We start from the raw sequence: 15,810 nt of genomic DNA on the forward strand, positions 1-15,810 counted from the left end.
GTACTCCGAGCGGCTCACGTGAACTGACTTTGCAGGACTGGGAAAGTTTAAATTAAGTTAAGAGACACGCTACCGCTAAATTTTCGCAGGCAAATCCACAACTTAATACAGGGAATGCCTGTTAAACATCTTAGATTCACGACTACCGATTTGGGTAGTGAACACTTCGATGAATGACGGCTGTTATCTTTACAATGGTTGACAAACACGGAATATAACTTGAACACAACACATCCTCCAAATAGGAGCCTGATTGAAAGAAATAATGATAATCAAATCCTTGATGACAGCAACACTCATGACAATGACAAAACAATGACATTGACAATCAGGTTACGTTATTTTTAAAATGTTCTTTTTCATAACTTCTTTAACACACTACTTCTCCACTGCGAAGCGCGGGTATTTTGCTAGTAAGCAATAAGCTGCTAAAGTTTGATGAGGATGACTAAACTTTATGGAATCTGACAAGTTATTACAGAGGGGCTTTGACGGAATTCAGACTTGGGCAGCTTTGTGGCAGATTAATTTAATTTAAATAAATCTAAAGTATTACACATAAGAGGTAGAAATGTTAGATTTAAACACACAATGGGAGGTCTGAAACTTGAGATGCAACTAGTAGAAGTAGTAGTGCACCCCTCTTTATCTTCATCCAGACAGTGTGCAGAAATTACAAAGACTAACAGAATGTTGGGTCATAAAGCGCGTAGATGTGTGGAATACAAGGTAAAGGAGGCTATGCTTAAGCTTTATGATGCACTAGTGAGGCCTCACCAGGACTACAGTTTTGGTCTCGGTGTTACTGACTACTCCCAGCAGCACTACAGAATATCTGTAGAAGAGCGATTAGACCAACCCATGGAGTGAGAGGCCTCAGCGATGAGGAAAGGCTGAGGGAGCTGAACTTTTCAGTTTAAGCACAAAGAAGGTTTGGAGGTGACCTGTTCAGAGTGTTCAAAATTATCAAGGCAATCTGTACAGTGGATCCCAAATGAGAACACAGGAGGGACATGGCTGAAATGTAAGTGCTGATTTCACACAAACGTTGGTAAGTCACACGAAGACACATGGAATAAGTTAGAGTAATGTGGTAGAGCGATAAGAACGTTCAAAACTCAAGTCGATGTTATTTTGGAGAAATTAGGTGAACAAGGCTGGCAAGCTTGTTGGGCTGAATGGCCTGTTCTCACTAAAATTGTTCTAGAGTTCTGTCCATTTTGGGTGATTCCTTTTCCATTGCAGGACACTTGATACGCTACTTGATATGGAGTATCATATTCTGCTTTCTTTTAGAGGCAGAGTTTATTTCTATCCAAATTTACAATTATAAAATGAATTTGTCATAGAGTGAAAACCATCATCTCAATGAAACCTAAAGCCATGAAGCCGATCCTGTATAGTCTCCTTGGACATCCCAGACCTAGGAATAAAACGTGAGCTTAGTCACCCAATGCACTCACCTTTTGTGTAGAACTTTCATTTATTTTAAAACGATGTGTGGATTTGTTTTGTGCAGAATGAACTGCAAAATTGCAAGGCAGAAAATGAACGACTTCGAGCTGGAGAGACTGTTAGCTTGAACAGTGCGAAGCAAAACGCCCTGCTGGCCTCCGAGTATCTTAGCAAAGCTGCACACAGTGCTGAAGCCTCCATAAAGTAAGTAAAGTGAAGGAACAAATTGCAAGCAATTATTTAGGCATGTTGTGCTTTGTAACTTTATTTTTGTCATTGTTGTAAAATGCGTTGAGGACAACACCAGCGGTATAACAACATTTAACTATAGCTGGAGTTATTTTCAGATTATAAAATGTAGCCTTCCTTTGCTAAGGATTCCAGAGGTAGGAGTTGTGGGATGTGGTGGTCGGTAAGCTTGGGAACTTTATTTAGGCATTTCCTGCCAATCCTGTACTTGGTTTTCTACCCGAAAGAATTTCATCAAGCCAAGTGGACTTTGTCATGTCATGTCATGTCATCTGTGGTCAGTACAGTGATATGAAAAGTCGTTCCAAGGACAACAGTGCAACATAAAAACAAGTTCTGTACCCTGACCAACTGATCTTCTCATTTAGAGACTTAAACAATTCTGTATTTAGGGACTCCATTTCTTTTAATGATATATACGAGGAGAGACACAAAAATAACCAGACTGGTAAAAAAAAAATATTTACTGATGAATTACAGCTTTTGAAACATTGGCACCTTCTGTATACTCCCCCTCCCGATCTCTACACTGCTGCATACGTGTCTTCCATTAATTGAAACAGCGCTAGAAGTCTTCTTGCTTGAGGCTTTTCAACAGGCTTGTCATTTTTGTCTTCACTTCAGAGAAAATGTGTTCCCTTCAGGTCACATTTGGTTTTCGAGGAAAAGTAAAAATCACAGGTAGCTAAATTGGACGAATAGGGAGGATGATCGAGGACAGGAATGTTTGTCAAGTCAAAAACTGCTTTACGGAAAAAGCATTGTGCACGGGAGTATTGTCTTGGTGAAGCAACCCCCCCTCCACAAATCAGGCCTCTTCTTCCTCACTCTCTCTCGAAGGGTTTTTAGGACCTCCAAATAGTAAGCCTGATTGACAGTTTGCACTTCAAGAACCCACTCTTGGTGGAAGATACCACAATGTCAAAAAAGACATTCAGCTTTGACTTGAATTTTGGATTTCGTCATTTTTGCCTTTTGCATTCTCGGTGACATCAGGGTTTTCCAGTGCATGGACTGTCTTTTTGGTTTCCGGGTCATATTGGAAAAATCCATGTCTCATCACATATGATAGCATTTTCCAAAAAATCAGGCTGCTCTTCAGTCGTGTTTAAAATGTCAGCACAGGTGTTTTTCCGCCACTTTTTTTGATCGGGTGAAAGAATTTTCCAAACCATTTTTGCACAAACTTTTGTCATGTGAGGTTCTTCGTGCAAAATGGCGTCTCACTGATTCCCTGTCAATACCAGCTGTTTTATCTTGGTAGAGTAATATATATTTTGCTCTACTTTCCCCTATTTTATTATTAATATGTAGCCTTAGAATACCTAATCTCACAGACTTACCACTCTATATAACTTCTCCCCACCTTCCCTTCTATATCTATAACCTCAGGCAATTAGATGTAGTAAAAAGACAAGCAGGAGTTAAGTTACACATAAAATAATGTAATACTGATAATACTCATAAATAACAACAAAATGCAAAGTACATTTGAATATTGGCAACCATACAACCTGATAAAATGGTGATGTGTAATTCAGGTGGCACACAGACTTGTAGTTACTTAAAATGTCTCTAGTTAAGGCATCATTGGTGCTCAGCTTTCAGCCACATGTCTGTTCAAAATGGCTGCTGAGCTGTGCTCTTCATTGTGTTGTCTTCATCACAGGTTAGCAAGAGTGATGCTTCTTCATCATATGTTGGTAAGAGAGAGAGAATGTGGTTGAGTAAGCAAATTTATAGGTGTTCTCCAATTCCTAGAACCAATAGGACATCATGGTACCTAAAGGCCTCTTAGACAAGCCAATTCCAAACAGCCATATCTCAGACCAATGGGAGAAATAGGACATCTTAACACCTCAACCCCCCCAAGACCATATGTTAAGCTAACCTGGCTTTGTATGGGGAATGAGACAAAGACTTTAGCAGAGAAATACTCCTCAAACTGGTTTAAGACACACCCCCAAATCCTGTCATAAAATTACAAAGAGACCGTCATAAAAAGAGGGGTAGGGGGGGGGGCAAACACGAATACCTCTCACCACTTGGTTTGCCTAAATTATAAATAAAGACATACAAAACATTTATCAAGTTATATGCAAAATCCCACATCACAACACCAGCCAACTCTGAGATAGCTCGAACACCTAGGCAACGATCATTTCGAATAATCTGTTTTGATGTTTTCATCCATCCGAGACAAGTGTGGGCGACCTGGGCATTGAATGTCTTCCACATTTTCTTGTCCTTCCTTGAAACATTTGTGTGCGAGACAAACTGTTCTCACCGCACACCGTTTTATCATTTCATAAGTTTGTGGCCATTTTGTTCAATTTCGTGAGAAATGTTGATTCGCTGTTAGATTTTTTTTTTTTCATCCGTCATTATCGCGGCAACTCGTGTAGCAATTGCTGTGCTGGGCTATTCACAGGATATACCTAGTTGATCGGCGGTTTGAGAGATAGATAGATAGATACTTTATTAATTTATTATTTAATCCCAAGAGGATGTGTAGGAGGGGATATAGTTTTATTATGCACGTCTGGCCGACCTCCAGATGGTTTTCCAGGAAAGCCCCAAGCCCATTCAGGATATATAAGAGGTGAGACAAAAATAACCGATGTGAGCATGCTTTAGTTATTTTTGTATACTATTTATGTATTATTCTTATCTAATTTTAACTTGCTTTTCTTTGCATGTAACTGTTTATTTCTTTGACATCTTGTAAGGCCCTTTGAGCCCAATTGTTTGTATGAAAATGTGCTAAATAAATAAATTGTGGTGTTACGGAGATCCTGTATAGAGGGTTAAATACAATGGGGGAGGTTATATATTATATCTTGTATATTACAGTATAAGTAAATCTGTACATGTTTACACCTGGAAAAACAAGTCAAAAACATTGGGTTCCTTTCCCATCGAGTTATTTTGTGTAACCTAACCTATAAATACCAAAAGGTCACCATGAATACAGTAGGACAGGTCTGTCTGGTGTCGTCTGCAGATTTAGTACACGTCCTTCATGTGACTTGTTTTGAGATTGTAAAGAACAAACAGCGTGATGTCACAATTGGGACAGTATACGCTATATCTCTGCATACTGTTCTTAGATTTTTTCTGTAGCTTGTGCATGAGAGGGTAGAATGTCCGTTCCGGATCCACCCCTTGTATTATTGTAAGCCAACACATTTGCCAGGCTTGGGGACTTCCACATTTCCCCTGAGACAAACATCGACAGTTGCTGCATTGTGAACGGTGCTTAGGGGGCTAACGTCTTTCTTGTCCTTCCACTTGATTGCAGTCATTTTGCCACAAAGCTACTTGCAACACAGTGAAGCGTCATGGGACTGGATGTGCCACACATGTCACAGAGGTTCAGTCGTAAATGCCGTATGCATGACTCGGCTAATGGTTTAGTTTCAGTTTGTTGTAAAACTGGCTTTACAGCTTTTCATTTATGCACCAAGTGTTTTTGTTGAAGGCTCCTCCCCACCATAGGGGTGAAAAATGCATAGAAATGTTTGTAATATTTATGCAGCATGAGGTTCTTGTTCTCTACTAGATAGCAGCAGAGTACTGTGCTGAGAGTTATTCAGGCTTAAAGCTTTACATTGGATGACATCAGCAACTAAATATCCTGAGGAAAAACTAGGGGGTTAACCGTGTTTACCTAGAAATCCAAACCTGAGAGACGCTTGGGTTTAAAATCAAGGAGGTTAATGCATATGTTTATTTTTGTTGTGCTCTGTCCTACGTTCTTGGATATTATAAATAAAAGATTAGCAGAGGAGTTGATCACACACATCCACATGTTTACCTAACAAACGCACATCTTTGGAGATGCAGGAGGAAGAGTGGAGTATCCAGGGAAAAAAAAACCAAACCATATGGACATGTGCAGAGCGTCTGGACACAAAGGCAGGAAGGACTGAACCGTAATACAGCAGTGCTAAGCACTGTACCATTGCGTAGCCTGTTTGTAAGTTATTTAAAAAACAAAAATACAGTGGTACCTTGGTATACGTCCTTAATCCGTTCCAGATCCTTGGACTTCTCCAAACAGGACTTATACCAAGCAAATTTTTCCCATAAGAAATAATGGGAAAATGATTAATTCGTTCCCATGGAAAAAAAAAATCCTATTGTTATTGGCATATTATACATTGATGGGGTTGTATAAAATAATTTAAACACTGCTTAATACTAAAATACATAAATACAAAAGCAATTAGATGAAATAAATGAAAATGTCCGATAACAATGAGTTTAATTTTACTGCACAACAAAGGAGAGCGTCACAGCTCTTCCAAAGGAGCCTCTTCAGGCAAATGTGTAGCACCGCCGTTGTTGTTCTTCAATCCAAATCCCTAAAGCAGATTCCTTCCAGACTACTGCCTTATTACATCCACTTACAACTCGTTTTGCACCCTGGTTAAAAGGACACTGCGGCCGTAGATCTTATATTCCTTTCCTACTTTTTAAATAAAAAGAATCGTAGCCTTCGACAAATCCAAAACGTTTACCTTTTCGGCAGTCATTAACATCTTACGTTTGTGCTTGGGCACGGCCCCTGAAGCAGTAGCAGATAGTTTTGGAGCCATAATGAAGGGCTTGACTATGCACAAAGATAAACACAAAAGAGCACAAAAGTTAACTCTTTACACAGCGAAACACGTTGATGTTGAATGAGCGAGACGAGACTTCCTGGTTAACACTGCATTCAGCACGCAGGAACTTAACTGCGTGCTCTGATTGGTTAGCTTCTCAGTCAGGAGAACTTAACTGTGTGCTCTGATTGGTTAGCTTCTCAGTCATCTGCCAATAGCGTCCCTTGTATGAAATCAACTGGGCAAACCAACTGAGGAAGCATGTACAGGAAGTAAAAAGACACATTGTCCACAGAACCCTTGAATCAGCGAAAAATCCAGCGTTATATATTTAGTTATGCTTTCATATAAAATCCACGATAGAGTGAAGCTGCGAAAGTCGAAGCGCGATATAGCGAGGGATTACTGTACAGGTTAAAACTTTTTTTTTTTTTTTGAAGGCACGTGCCCGGTATACCACACGTGTTGTTCTAGCACACGAGTCGTATTCCAAACAAAGGTCATATTCCAAGCAAAATATTTCGCCTCTAAACAGGACGTATACCAAGTTGGACTTATTCCAAAGCAGACGTATACCGAGGTACCACTGTATAAATATTGTGTTACTGCAATATACTTTATTGGTATTTGCACTTGTGGTCAAGAGAGGGAACACACAAGTGGGTCATCCATTGCCAGCAGTGCTGGCAAGGCAAATCAAGCAAACGCACAATGGCACAAACAACAACAACATTTATTTATATAGCACATTTTCATACAAAAAAATGTAGCTCAAAGTGCTTCACATAATAAAGAATAGAAAAATAAAAGACACAGTAAGAAAATAAAATAAATCAACATTAATTAACATCGAATAAAAGTAAGGTTCAATGGCCAGGAACAAGAACAGAAAAACAAGAATAAAAAAGAACAGTTACACAGCTGAAGAGCCTCCAAATAAAGCTGGGTAGCTCTGGAGAACAGTCAAGACATGCTTTGCCTGGCGGTTTGCTTTTCCAAAAAATGGGATACCACCTTCCAGGAACAACAACAACAACAACATGTATTTCTATAGCACATTTTCATACAAACAATGTAGCTCAAAGTGCTTTACAAGTTCAAGTTTATTGTCATGTGCACAGTAAGGAAACACGTTTCCCTGTACAATGAAATTCTTTCTTTGCTGTCCCATAGCAAACGACAAAACCAAACGTATAAAGATCAACACAAATGATAAGTAGCAGATAGATAATAAGTAACAGAGGCAGTATAAAGTATAAAAACAGAAGTTTAAAGTGTAATTGTGCAGGTAGGTGTGTGATGGACAAGTCAAATACAGTTGTGTGAGGTCGATAGAATGAGGTGGCCCACGGTTATAAACTCCAGTCAGTTATTCAGGAGTCTAATGGCCTTGGGAAAGAGAGTTCTTTAGCCTGGAAGTCGTGCATTTCATACGTCTGTACTGCCTGCCTGAGGGTAGAAGTGTGAACAGTTCGTGTGGGGGGTGGCTGGGGTCCCTGAAGATCGAGGCAGTTCTTCTGTGGACTCTGCAGTTGAAGATGCTCTGCAGAGAGGGCAGTGGGGTCCTGGTGATCTTCTCAGCAGGTGTTTGCAGTCCATAGCAGTAATGTTGCGTACCACACGGTGATGCAGCTGGTCAACATGCTCTCAACAATGCAGCTGTAAAAGTTGCCGAGGATCTTCGTCGACAAACCAAACTTCCTCAGCCTCCTCAGAAAGTACAGCCACTGTTGAGCACTCTTGACCAGTTGTGTGGTGTTAAGAGTCCAAGTGAGGTCCTCGCTGATGTAGACGCCCAGGTATTTAGTCCTGCTCACCCTTTCCACTTCAAGCCCTCGGATGAACAGTGGCCGGTGAGGTCTCCTCTCCGTCTTCATGTCCACTATCATCTCCTTCATCTTGTCTGTGTTGAGGGTGAGGTTGTTGTCCTCACACCAAAACACCAGACTGTCCACCTCCCTTCTGTAGGCCGCCTCATCCCCACCAGTGATGCGTCCAATCACTGCGGTGTCGTCTGAGAACTTCAGGATGATGTTATCTTTGTGCGAGGCGACACAGTCCTGGGTGAACAGGGTGTAGAGGATGGGGCTGAGGACGCATCCCTGTGGGGTGCCTGTGTTTGTGATAATGGTGCCAGAAATCTTATTCCCAATCCTGACAGACTGGGGCCTGCCTAGGAGTCAGTCACAGTCACAGAGGAGGGTGTGCAGGCCAAGTGCAGACAGTTCATGGGCGAGTTTATGGGGGATAAAGGCAGAGCTGTAGTCAACAAAGAGCATCCTGATGTAGGAGTCTTTGTTCTCCAGAAGGGAGAGGGAATAATGTAGTGTGTCCACAATGGCATCTGAGGTGGACCTGTTGGGCTGGTAGGCATACTGCAGGGGGTCCAGAGTGTCCGGTATGCTGCTCTGAATGTGGGCCAGCACCACTCTCTCCAAACACTTCATGATGATTGGAGTGAGTGCTACCGGCCTGTAATCATTCAGGCAAGGGGGACGATGATCGTAGTCTTAAAGCAGGATGGAACGATGCGCTGACTGAGGGAAAGGTTGAAGATGGAGCAGAGAACATCAGCCAGCTCGTTGGCACAATGATCCAGTGTGTTCTTCTCACGGGTGGGAATGTTCACGTGTTGGCGGTATTTAGGAAGTATAGTCCGTAAACTGCACTGATTAAAGTCGCCAGCTGCAATATAAACAGCAACGGAACGAGCCATCTCTAAGACGCTGAAGACGTCATGGAGTATACTATGTGCTGCCGTGGAGTTAGCTCACGGTGATATGTAAACAGCGGCCAGAAACACAGCAGTGAATTAATAAATAAATAAAATTAGGGAAGACTAATTAACGTATAATTAAAAGTAAAGTCCGATGGCCAGGGAGGACAGAAAAAAAAAACTCCAGACGATTGGAGAAAAAATAAAATCTGCAGGGGGTCCAAGGCCACGAGACCACCCAGCCCCGTCTAGGCATTCTACCTAACAAAAATGACCTCAATCAGTCCTCATTGTATTCAGGGTTCACATGGAAGAAGGAACGTTCACAAGGAACGTCTCAGTCTTATGGCCGTTGGACTGGAAGGGAACGGAGTCAGTTGTCCTCATTGGGTGTCTTCTTGGAGCTGTGGGTGAGAAAAGAGCCAATACTGTCAGCAGCCTCATCCCCTCGTGTCCCAGCGTAGCAGTGCTTACCTCTGATGAAGGTGATCCTCGGATATGCACGTGACACACTTTAGTCTGTATCCAGAAACATGAAGGTGACTCTTGCTGACCACCCAGAGAGACTCTGGTTATTTTGTTGAAGTCATTTTTATTTTAACCAAAGACGTTTTCTAACTAAATAAGTATATCCTCTGTATGGTTTGTTATTTGTCATAATAGTTGAAAGAAATAAAACAGGAATGGTTTTTAAAAAGCCTGAAGATTTGAGATGCATGTGTGTAAGACCACAAATGTTCAAGATACTTTAGAAGAGATCTTATTTGTAATTAGCATAAATCTTTTTTCGTTGGTATATTTGCTTAACATTTCTTTTCAATTGCAGACAACTAATATCCGGAGCAGAAACTCTGTCCATGGTGTCGCAGCTTCTCCGGTCGATTGATAGAATTTCCGAAGTTAAAAGTGAAGATGAAGAGCCCTTGCCACAATCGTAACTGAGGATTCATGGTTGGCTGCCATTGACACTAAGAGCACTTTATTCGGTCGACTGTTTCCACTCATTTATGACTTTCCGGTGAGATTGTTTTAACAGAAATGTTTAGGGGAATTCTGATCCTATTTTACTGCATATTTATTTGATAGTTCAGTTTCAGAATTACTGCCTTTTCATGCATTCTTAAAATTTTCATCCCACAGTGTATATACTTGTTTACAATATATAAATTAAAATGGATTTTGTTACTTTTGTCATTCGAGTTGGTTTTTTTTATTTTATGTGTATACAGTACATATATATATATTTATATAGTAAAAAGGTGCGATATACAATACAATACAGTTTATTTGTTGTATAGCCCAAAATCACACAGGAAGTGGGCTTTAATGGGCTTTAACAGCCTTGACTCCTGACAAGGAAAAACTCCCAATAAAAACCTTGTAGGGAAAAATGGAAGAAACCTCGGGAAAGGCAGTTCAAAGAGAGACCCCTTTCCAGGTAGGTTGGGCGTGCAGTGGGTGTCAAAAGTAGGGGGTCAATACAATACAATACACAGAACAGAACAATTCCTTAAGACAGCATAATAATAAAAATTTTAGAATTACGGTTTAACAGTAGATGATATGACATAATTAGGTTTGGATATTTTTAGAGTCCTGGAGACCTCTCATCCATCTAGCTGCCTCCCCATTTGGCCATGCCACGGCTGAAACGTTGCTCGATGAAAGGACCCTCTTTCCCATGATTCCTGTGATCCTCCATCAGGGATGACTTTACCATAGGCAGGCAAACAACTTGGCAGGTGGGCCGTGGCACCAATGGCCACATTTGGGTACCGAGAAAAGAAACAGAATAGGTGAGGGTTAGTATTCAAATATAATTATCATGTTACTTATGTTATAGTGCTAATGACTAACAACAGAGATGCAGTATGTACAGTTAATCAGCAGCTCTAGTCAGGATATGCTAAACTGAAGTAGTGAGTCTTCAGCCGGGATTTAAAGGCTGAGACTGAGGGGGCATCTCTTATGGAAGCAGGAAGACCATTCCACAGTTTAGGGGCCCTGTAACTAAAAGCTCGACCTCCCACTGTTATTTTATTAATCCTTGGAATCCTAAGCAGACCGGCATCTTGAGATCTTAATGTGCTCAGGTTTGTAAGTCATGATAAGTTCAGACAAGTAAGCGGACCTTGGCCATTTAATGCTTTATATGTTAAAAGGAGGATTTTGAAATCTGCCCTAAACTTAACTGGGAGCCAGTGTAAAGATTTAAGAACTGGGGTTATGTGTTCATATTTTCTTGTTCTTGTAATAATTCTTGCAGCGCATTTTGGATTAACTGGAGGCTGTATAGAGAACAGTTTGAACAGCCAGTGAACACCGCATTGCAGTAGTCAATCCTACTAGAGATAAATGCATGAATTAATTTCTCACAATCCTGTTTATTTAGAAAGCGCCTTAATTTCCTAACATTTTTAAGATGGAAAAACATGTTTTGGACGACTTTGTAATATGCGCTTTAAATGACATGCTAGAGTCAAAGATAACTCCTAGATTGCGGGCAGATTCAGTAAAATTAATTGGGATTCCAACTGAGTTAAATGACGACAAAATATTGCTGTGATCAGCGTCATTCCCTCCAACAATTAACATCTCTGTTTTATCTGTATTTAAAGACAAGTAGTTCTCATTCATCCATTCCTTTAATTCACTAACACAACTAATTAAAGACAACATCGGAGAAACTTCATTTGATTTAAATGAAAGGTATAACTGGGTGTCATCTGCATACGAGTGAAAATTAACATTATGTTTCCTAATGAGAGATCCCAGTGGAAGCATGTAAAGTGAAAACAGTAAAGGTCCCAGTACTGAGCCCTGCGGACACCATATTGAACTTCTGTGTATAATGATGGAGTACTGTCAGCACATTTCTGTACATACTGGAATCGATTTGATAAATAAGAACTGAACCAAGCGAGCACGGGCCTGTAAGCCCAACATCGCTTTCTAGCCTGTGCAGTAAAATAGAATGGTCAATGGTGTCAAATGCTGCACTTAAGTCCAACAACATAATTACAGTGGAATTTCCTTCATCAGAGGATATCAGAATGTCATTTACAACCCGTGTTAGTGCCGTTTCTGTACTATGACCAGTGCGAAAGCCAGACTGGAATTTCTCAAATAAATTGTAATGCGTAAGGTGTGACTGAAGCTGACTGGCGACTACTTTTCTAGTATTTTAGAGAGAAATGGTAAATTTGAAATAGGCCTATAGTTATTTAGTATGTGTGGGTCTAGGTCTGACTTTTTAAGTAAAGGTTTAATGACTGACACTTTTAGTGCATCAGGTACTGTGCCATGCAGTAATGAACTATTGATAATGTTAGAATAGGCTGCAAGAACATCCATTGCACTTTTACTAGTTTTGTTGGCACTGGATCTAGGGAACAAGTAGTGGGCTTCATTTTAGTAATTAAAGTTAAGACTTCCTGGTGAGTTACAGGATTAAAATTATTAAAGTGCTGAATGCAATGTGACAGGGTCTGCTAAGCTAGTATTTGGTTTGTACTGTGATGCTGAGATCTGGGATCTTATATTTTTAATTTTCTCATTGAAGAAGTTCATAAAGTCTGTACTGCTAATATCTGTTGGTATTTTGCACTGTTGATCTGAATTCCCATTTGTTAATTTAGCCACTGCTCTAAAAGTACCCTAGGATTTTTATTATTGCTATCTATTAATGTAGAATAGTATTCTGAGCGAGCTTTAAAGAGGGCTTTTTTAATTTATTAACACTCTCTGTCCATGCAATTTGAAAGACATGTAGCTTTGTTGTTCTCCATCTGCGCTCCAGTTTTCGACACTCTAATTTAAGAGCTCGAGTGTTTTCATTAAACCAGGGAGAGTTTCTATGTGCTTTGATCACTTTTGTTTTAGGGGAGCCACTGTGTCCAGAGCATCTCTCAAGGTCACATTATAATGTGATATTAGCTGATCTAAATTGTTTTCCACGTTTACATTTGATGTTAACTGATCTAAATGGTTTTCCACAATTACACTCGACTTACTCAAGGTATCTATAAATTTTGAAGCAGAATTACAATCTAGATGTCGCACTGTCTTTGTTTTAATCTGTGAGTGCGCTGGCATGGGCAGAACTAAATCAAACGTAATTAAGAAGTGATCGGAAATAACTACATTTAATGGAGTAATATTTAAATTTTGAATTTCAACTTTGTAAGTTATAATTAAATCTAATGTATGGTTATGATTATGAGTTGGACCTTTGACAATCTGACAAAATCCTACTGAATTTAACAAATAAGTAAAACATTTGCTAAAAGTGTCAGTTTCCACATCAATGTGTACATTAAAATCCCCATCAGAACTACGTGATCATAATTTATAGCCAAATCAGACAGAAGGTTGCTAAATTCAGTCATGAACAATGAATATGGCCCTGGTGGTCTGTAGACTAGCACTATAATTGTGTTGGAATCTGTTTTAATATTTAAAATGAATGCCTCAAAGGATGTAAAGTTGCCTAAATTTTTAGGAGTGATTTGCATTTTGTTACAATGAATTATTCCAAGGCCTCCTCCTCGACCAGAATCTCTAGACTTATGAAGGAACGAGTATCCATCTGGTGACGCCTCAGCTAGGAGAACAGTGTCACATTTACTAAGCCAGGTTTCAGTAAGAAGACACAGATCAGATTTTGTACTTAATATTATATCATTTACCAAAACAGCTTTAGTGCCAAGAGAGCGAATGTTCAATAAACAGCATTTAAAACTGCATGGTTCTTTCTGAACTGCTGATATATTTTTTGTTTTAATTTGAATTAAATTTCTATTACAGATGCCCCTGGTGGAGTGTCTGGTTTTATCCCTTGGTCTAATTATACACCTTATTTTTGGTTATCAATTAATTTATGGTTTGTATCAAGACTAAATTTACTGGATGCCCCACAACAGGGATTATGGGTAACAGCTTCAGGAAAATAACAGGTGGGATAAAGAACAGCCTGTGATTTAAGATCACATGACTGCGGCCTGGATGGTGCTCTAATCAGTCAACCAGGCAGTTTTGCTGCCATATTTTGGGATAATACATAAGATCCCTCCAGTTAGGATGAAGACCATCTCTTCTGAAAAATCCAGGCCTTTCCCAAAAATCATCCCAATTGTTCACAAATGCTATGCTTTTATTTGCACACCAGGTTTCTAGCCAGCAGTGAAAGGAATGCAATCTGCTATAAATCACATCCCTCTATATAATCTTGGTAAGGGACCAGATACAATTAAATTCCGACATTTTGTTTTAGCTTTGGTGCATAGAGAGATGAAGTTCCGCTTTAATACCTCAGATTGCTGTAAATAAATATCATTAGTGCCGACATGCAGCAATAAGGTAGATACTTCATCGTCGGCAACACGGTCCAATGCGGCCTTTATGCCAGAAATCTTGGCCCCTGCAAGGCACTTAACATTAACTGCTGGTTTAACATAGTTTGGAATTCTAACATTCCGCACTATGGAATCGCCAATTATGAGCACTTTATTATTCTCAGTTTCCACAGGCGCGGAGAGCTGAGAACCTGTTCTGGGTCCGAATTGGTGACCTGGGTGCTGGGGGACTAAATTTTGGATTCTTAGACCCCCGTCTTACTGTTACCCACTCGCCCTGTGGCTGAATTGGTGCTGCTGATTTCGGCCTCGCACTGACTACAGTGGGACCTGGAGAGACTGAAGCGAATCAGATGTAGCCGAATTGTCTAAACAAACCGAGTCGATCCAATTTTCGGTTTGCCTAATCGCTATCAGATTCCTAACGCGGTCCTCCAATTCGCGTATTTTCCCGACCAACTCTAAATTAACTAAACATTTTTGGCAGGTGAAGCTATCTGCACTGTCGGCCGGAAAACCTGAGCTGTACATACTGCAGGACACACAACATATAAACGTGCCCTCGACGGGCAGAGAGCAGATAGAACTTACATTAAGTGTTGAAGTCATCTTTGCCGTTTTATAGGTGCTTCAGCGCTTTCCGTGTTGAGCTGAATCACCGTCGCTTTAAGTTTCCACCACCCGCTGAGCGATCGACTTTAATTTCTCACTGCCGGTTATTTCTACTGGTCAGCTGCCGGCTTTACCTCAGGTGAACTTGCTCGGGTGTTTGCGAAGGGCTACGTGCCTGTGGGAGACGCCGCCGCTCTCTGCTTCCGCTCGCTGATCCCTGATATATGCGCCTGACCTGACACAGATTCACACTGTAGGCACACATATAAAATAAACTTTTATTTTTTTCAGCTGGAGGGCACGTCTTTCACGCGTCCCCCAGCAAACCACTCTTCCTCTGCACCACCACACCTCCCAGGCAACCTCGTCCTCCTCCAACTGACTCTGGCCGCTGAGTGGTGGTCGCTGGCCCCTTTTATTGGGCACCTGGAAGTGCTCCAGGTACTTGATTGCCGACATCCGGCTGCACTTCCTGGTGTGGCAAAACCAGTGGCCAGAAGGGTCCAGCACCTGTGGAACCCAACAAGGCTACACAAAACTCCAAGCCCCATAAAGCCCTGGGGGAGTCCGAGGCACTGCTGCAACCAGGGAGGCTGCCATCTAGCGTCCAGGGGGAGATGTTGTGTTACCCATGCTTGCTCCCCTGGTACATATGCTGCATATATATATATATATATATATATATATATATATATATATATATAAATAAATAAAGTATTCACAGCGCTTCATCACTTTCTCCACATTTTGTTATGTCACAGCCTTATTCCAAAATGGATTAAAGTCATTTTTTACTTCAGAATTCTACACACAACAC

General features: G+C 40.7%; 1 protein-coding gene across 1 annotated transcript in view; it reads left to right on the plus strand.

Annotated features, from left to right (window-relative positions):
• entr1 (endosome associated trafficking regulator 1) overlaps window positions 1-10,212 on the plus strand; it is a 29,970-nt gene extending 19,758 nt beyond the window's left edge. Inside the window, exons 7-8 of the mRNA XM_039762591.1 lie at window positions 1,520-1,659; window positions 9,854-10,212. Coding sequence (XP_039618525.1) covers window positions 1,520-1,659; window positions 9,854-9,965 — 252 coding nt within the window. The 3' untranslated portion in view covers window positions 9,966-10,212. The remainder of the gene's footprint in view (window positions 1-1,519; window positions 1,660-9,853) is intronic.
• The last annotated feature ends 5,598 nt before the right edge of the window (window positions 10,213-15,810 follow it).

The sequence above is a fragment of the Polypterus senegalus genome, chromosome 9, assembly GCF_016835505.1.
Source record: "Polypterus senegalus isolate Bchr_013 chromosome 9, ASM1683550v1, whole genome shotgun sequence".
Taxonomy (NCBI): domain Eukaryota; kingdom Metazoa; phylum Chordata; class Cladistia; order Polypteriformes; family Polypteridae; genus Polypterus; species Polypterus senegalus.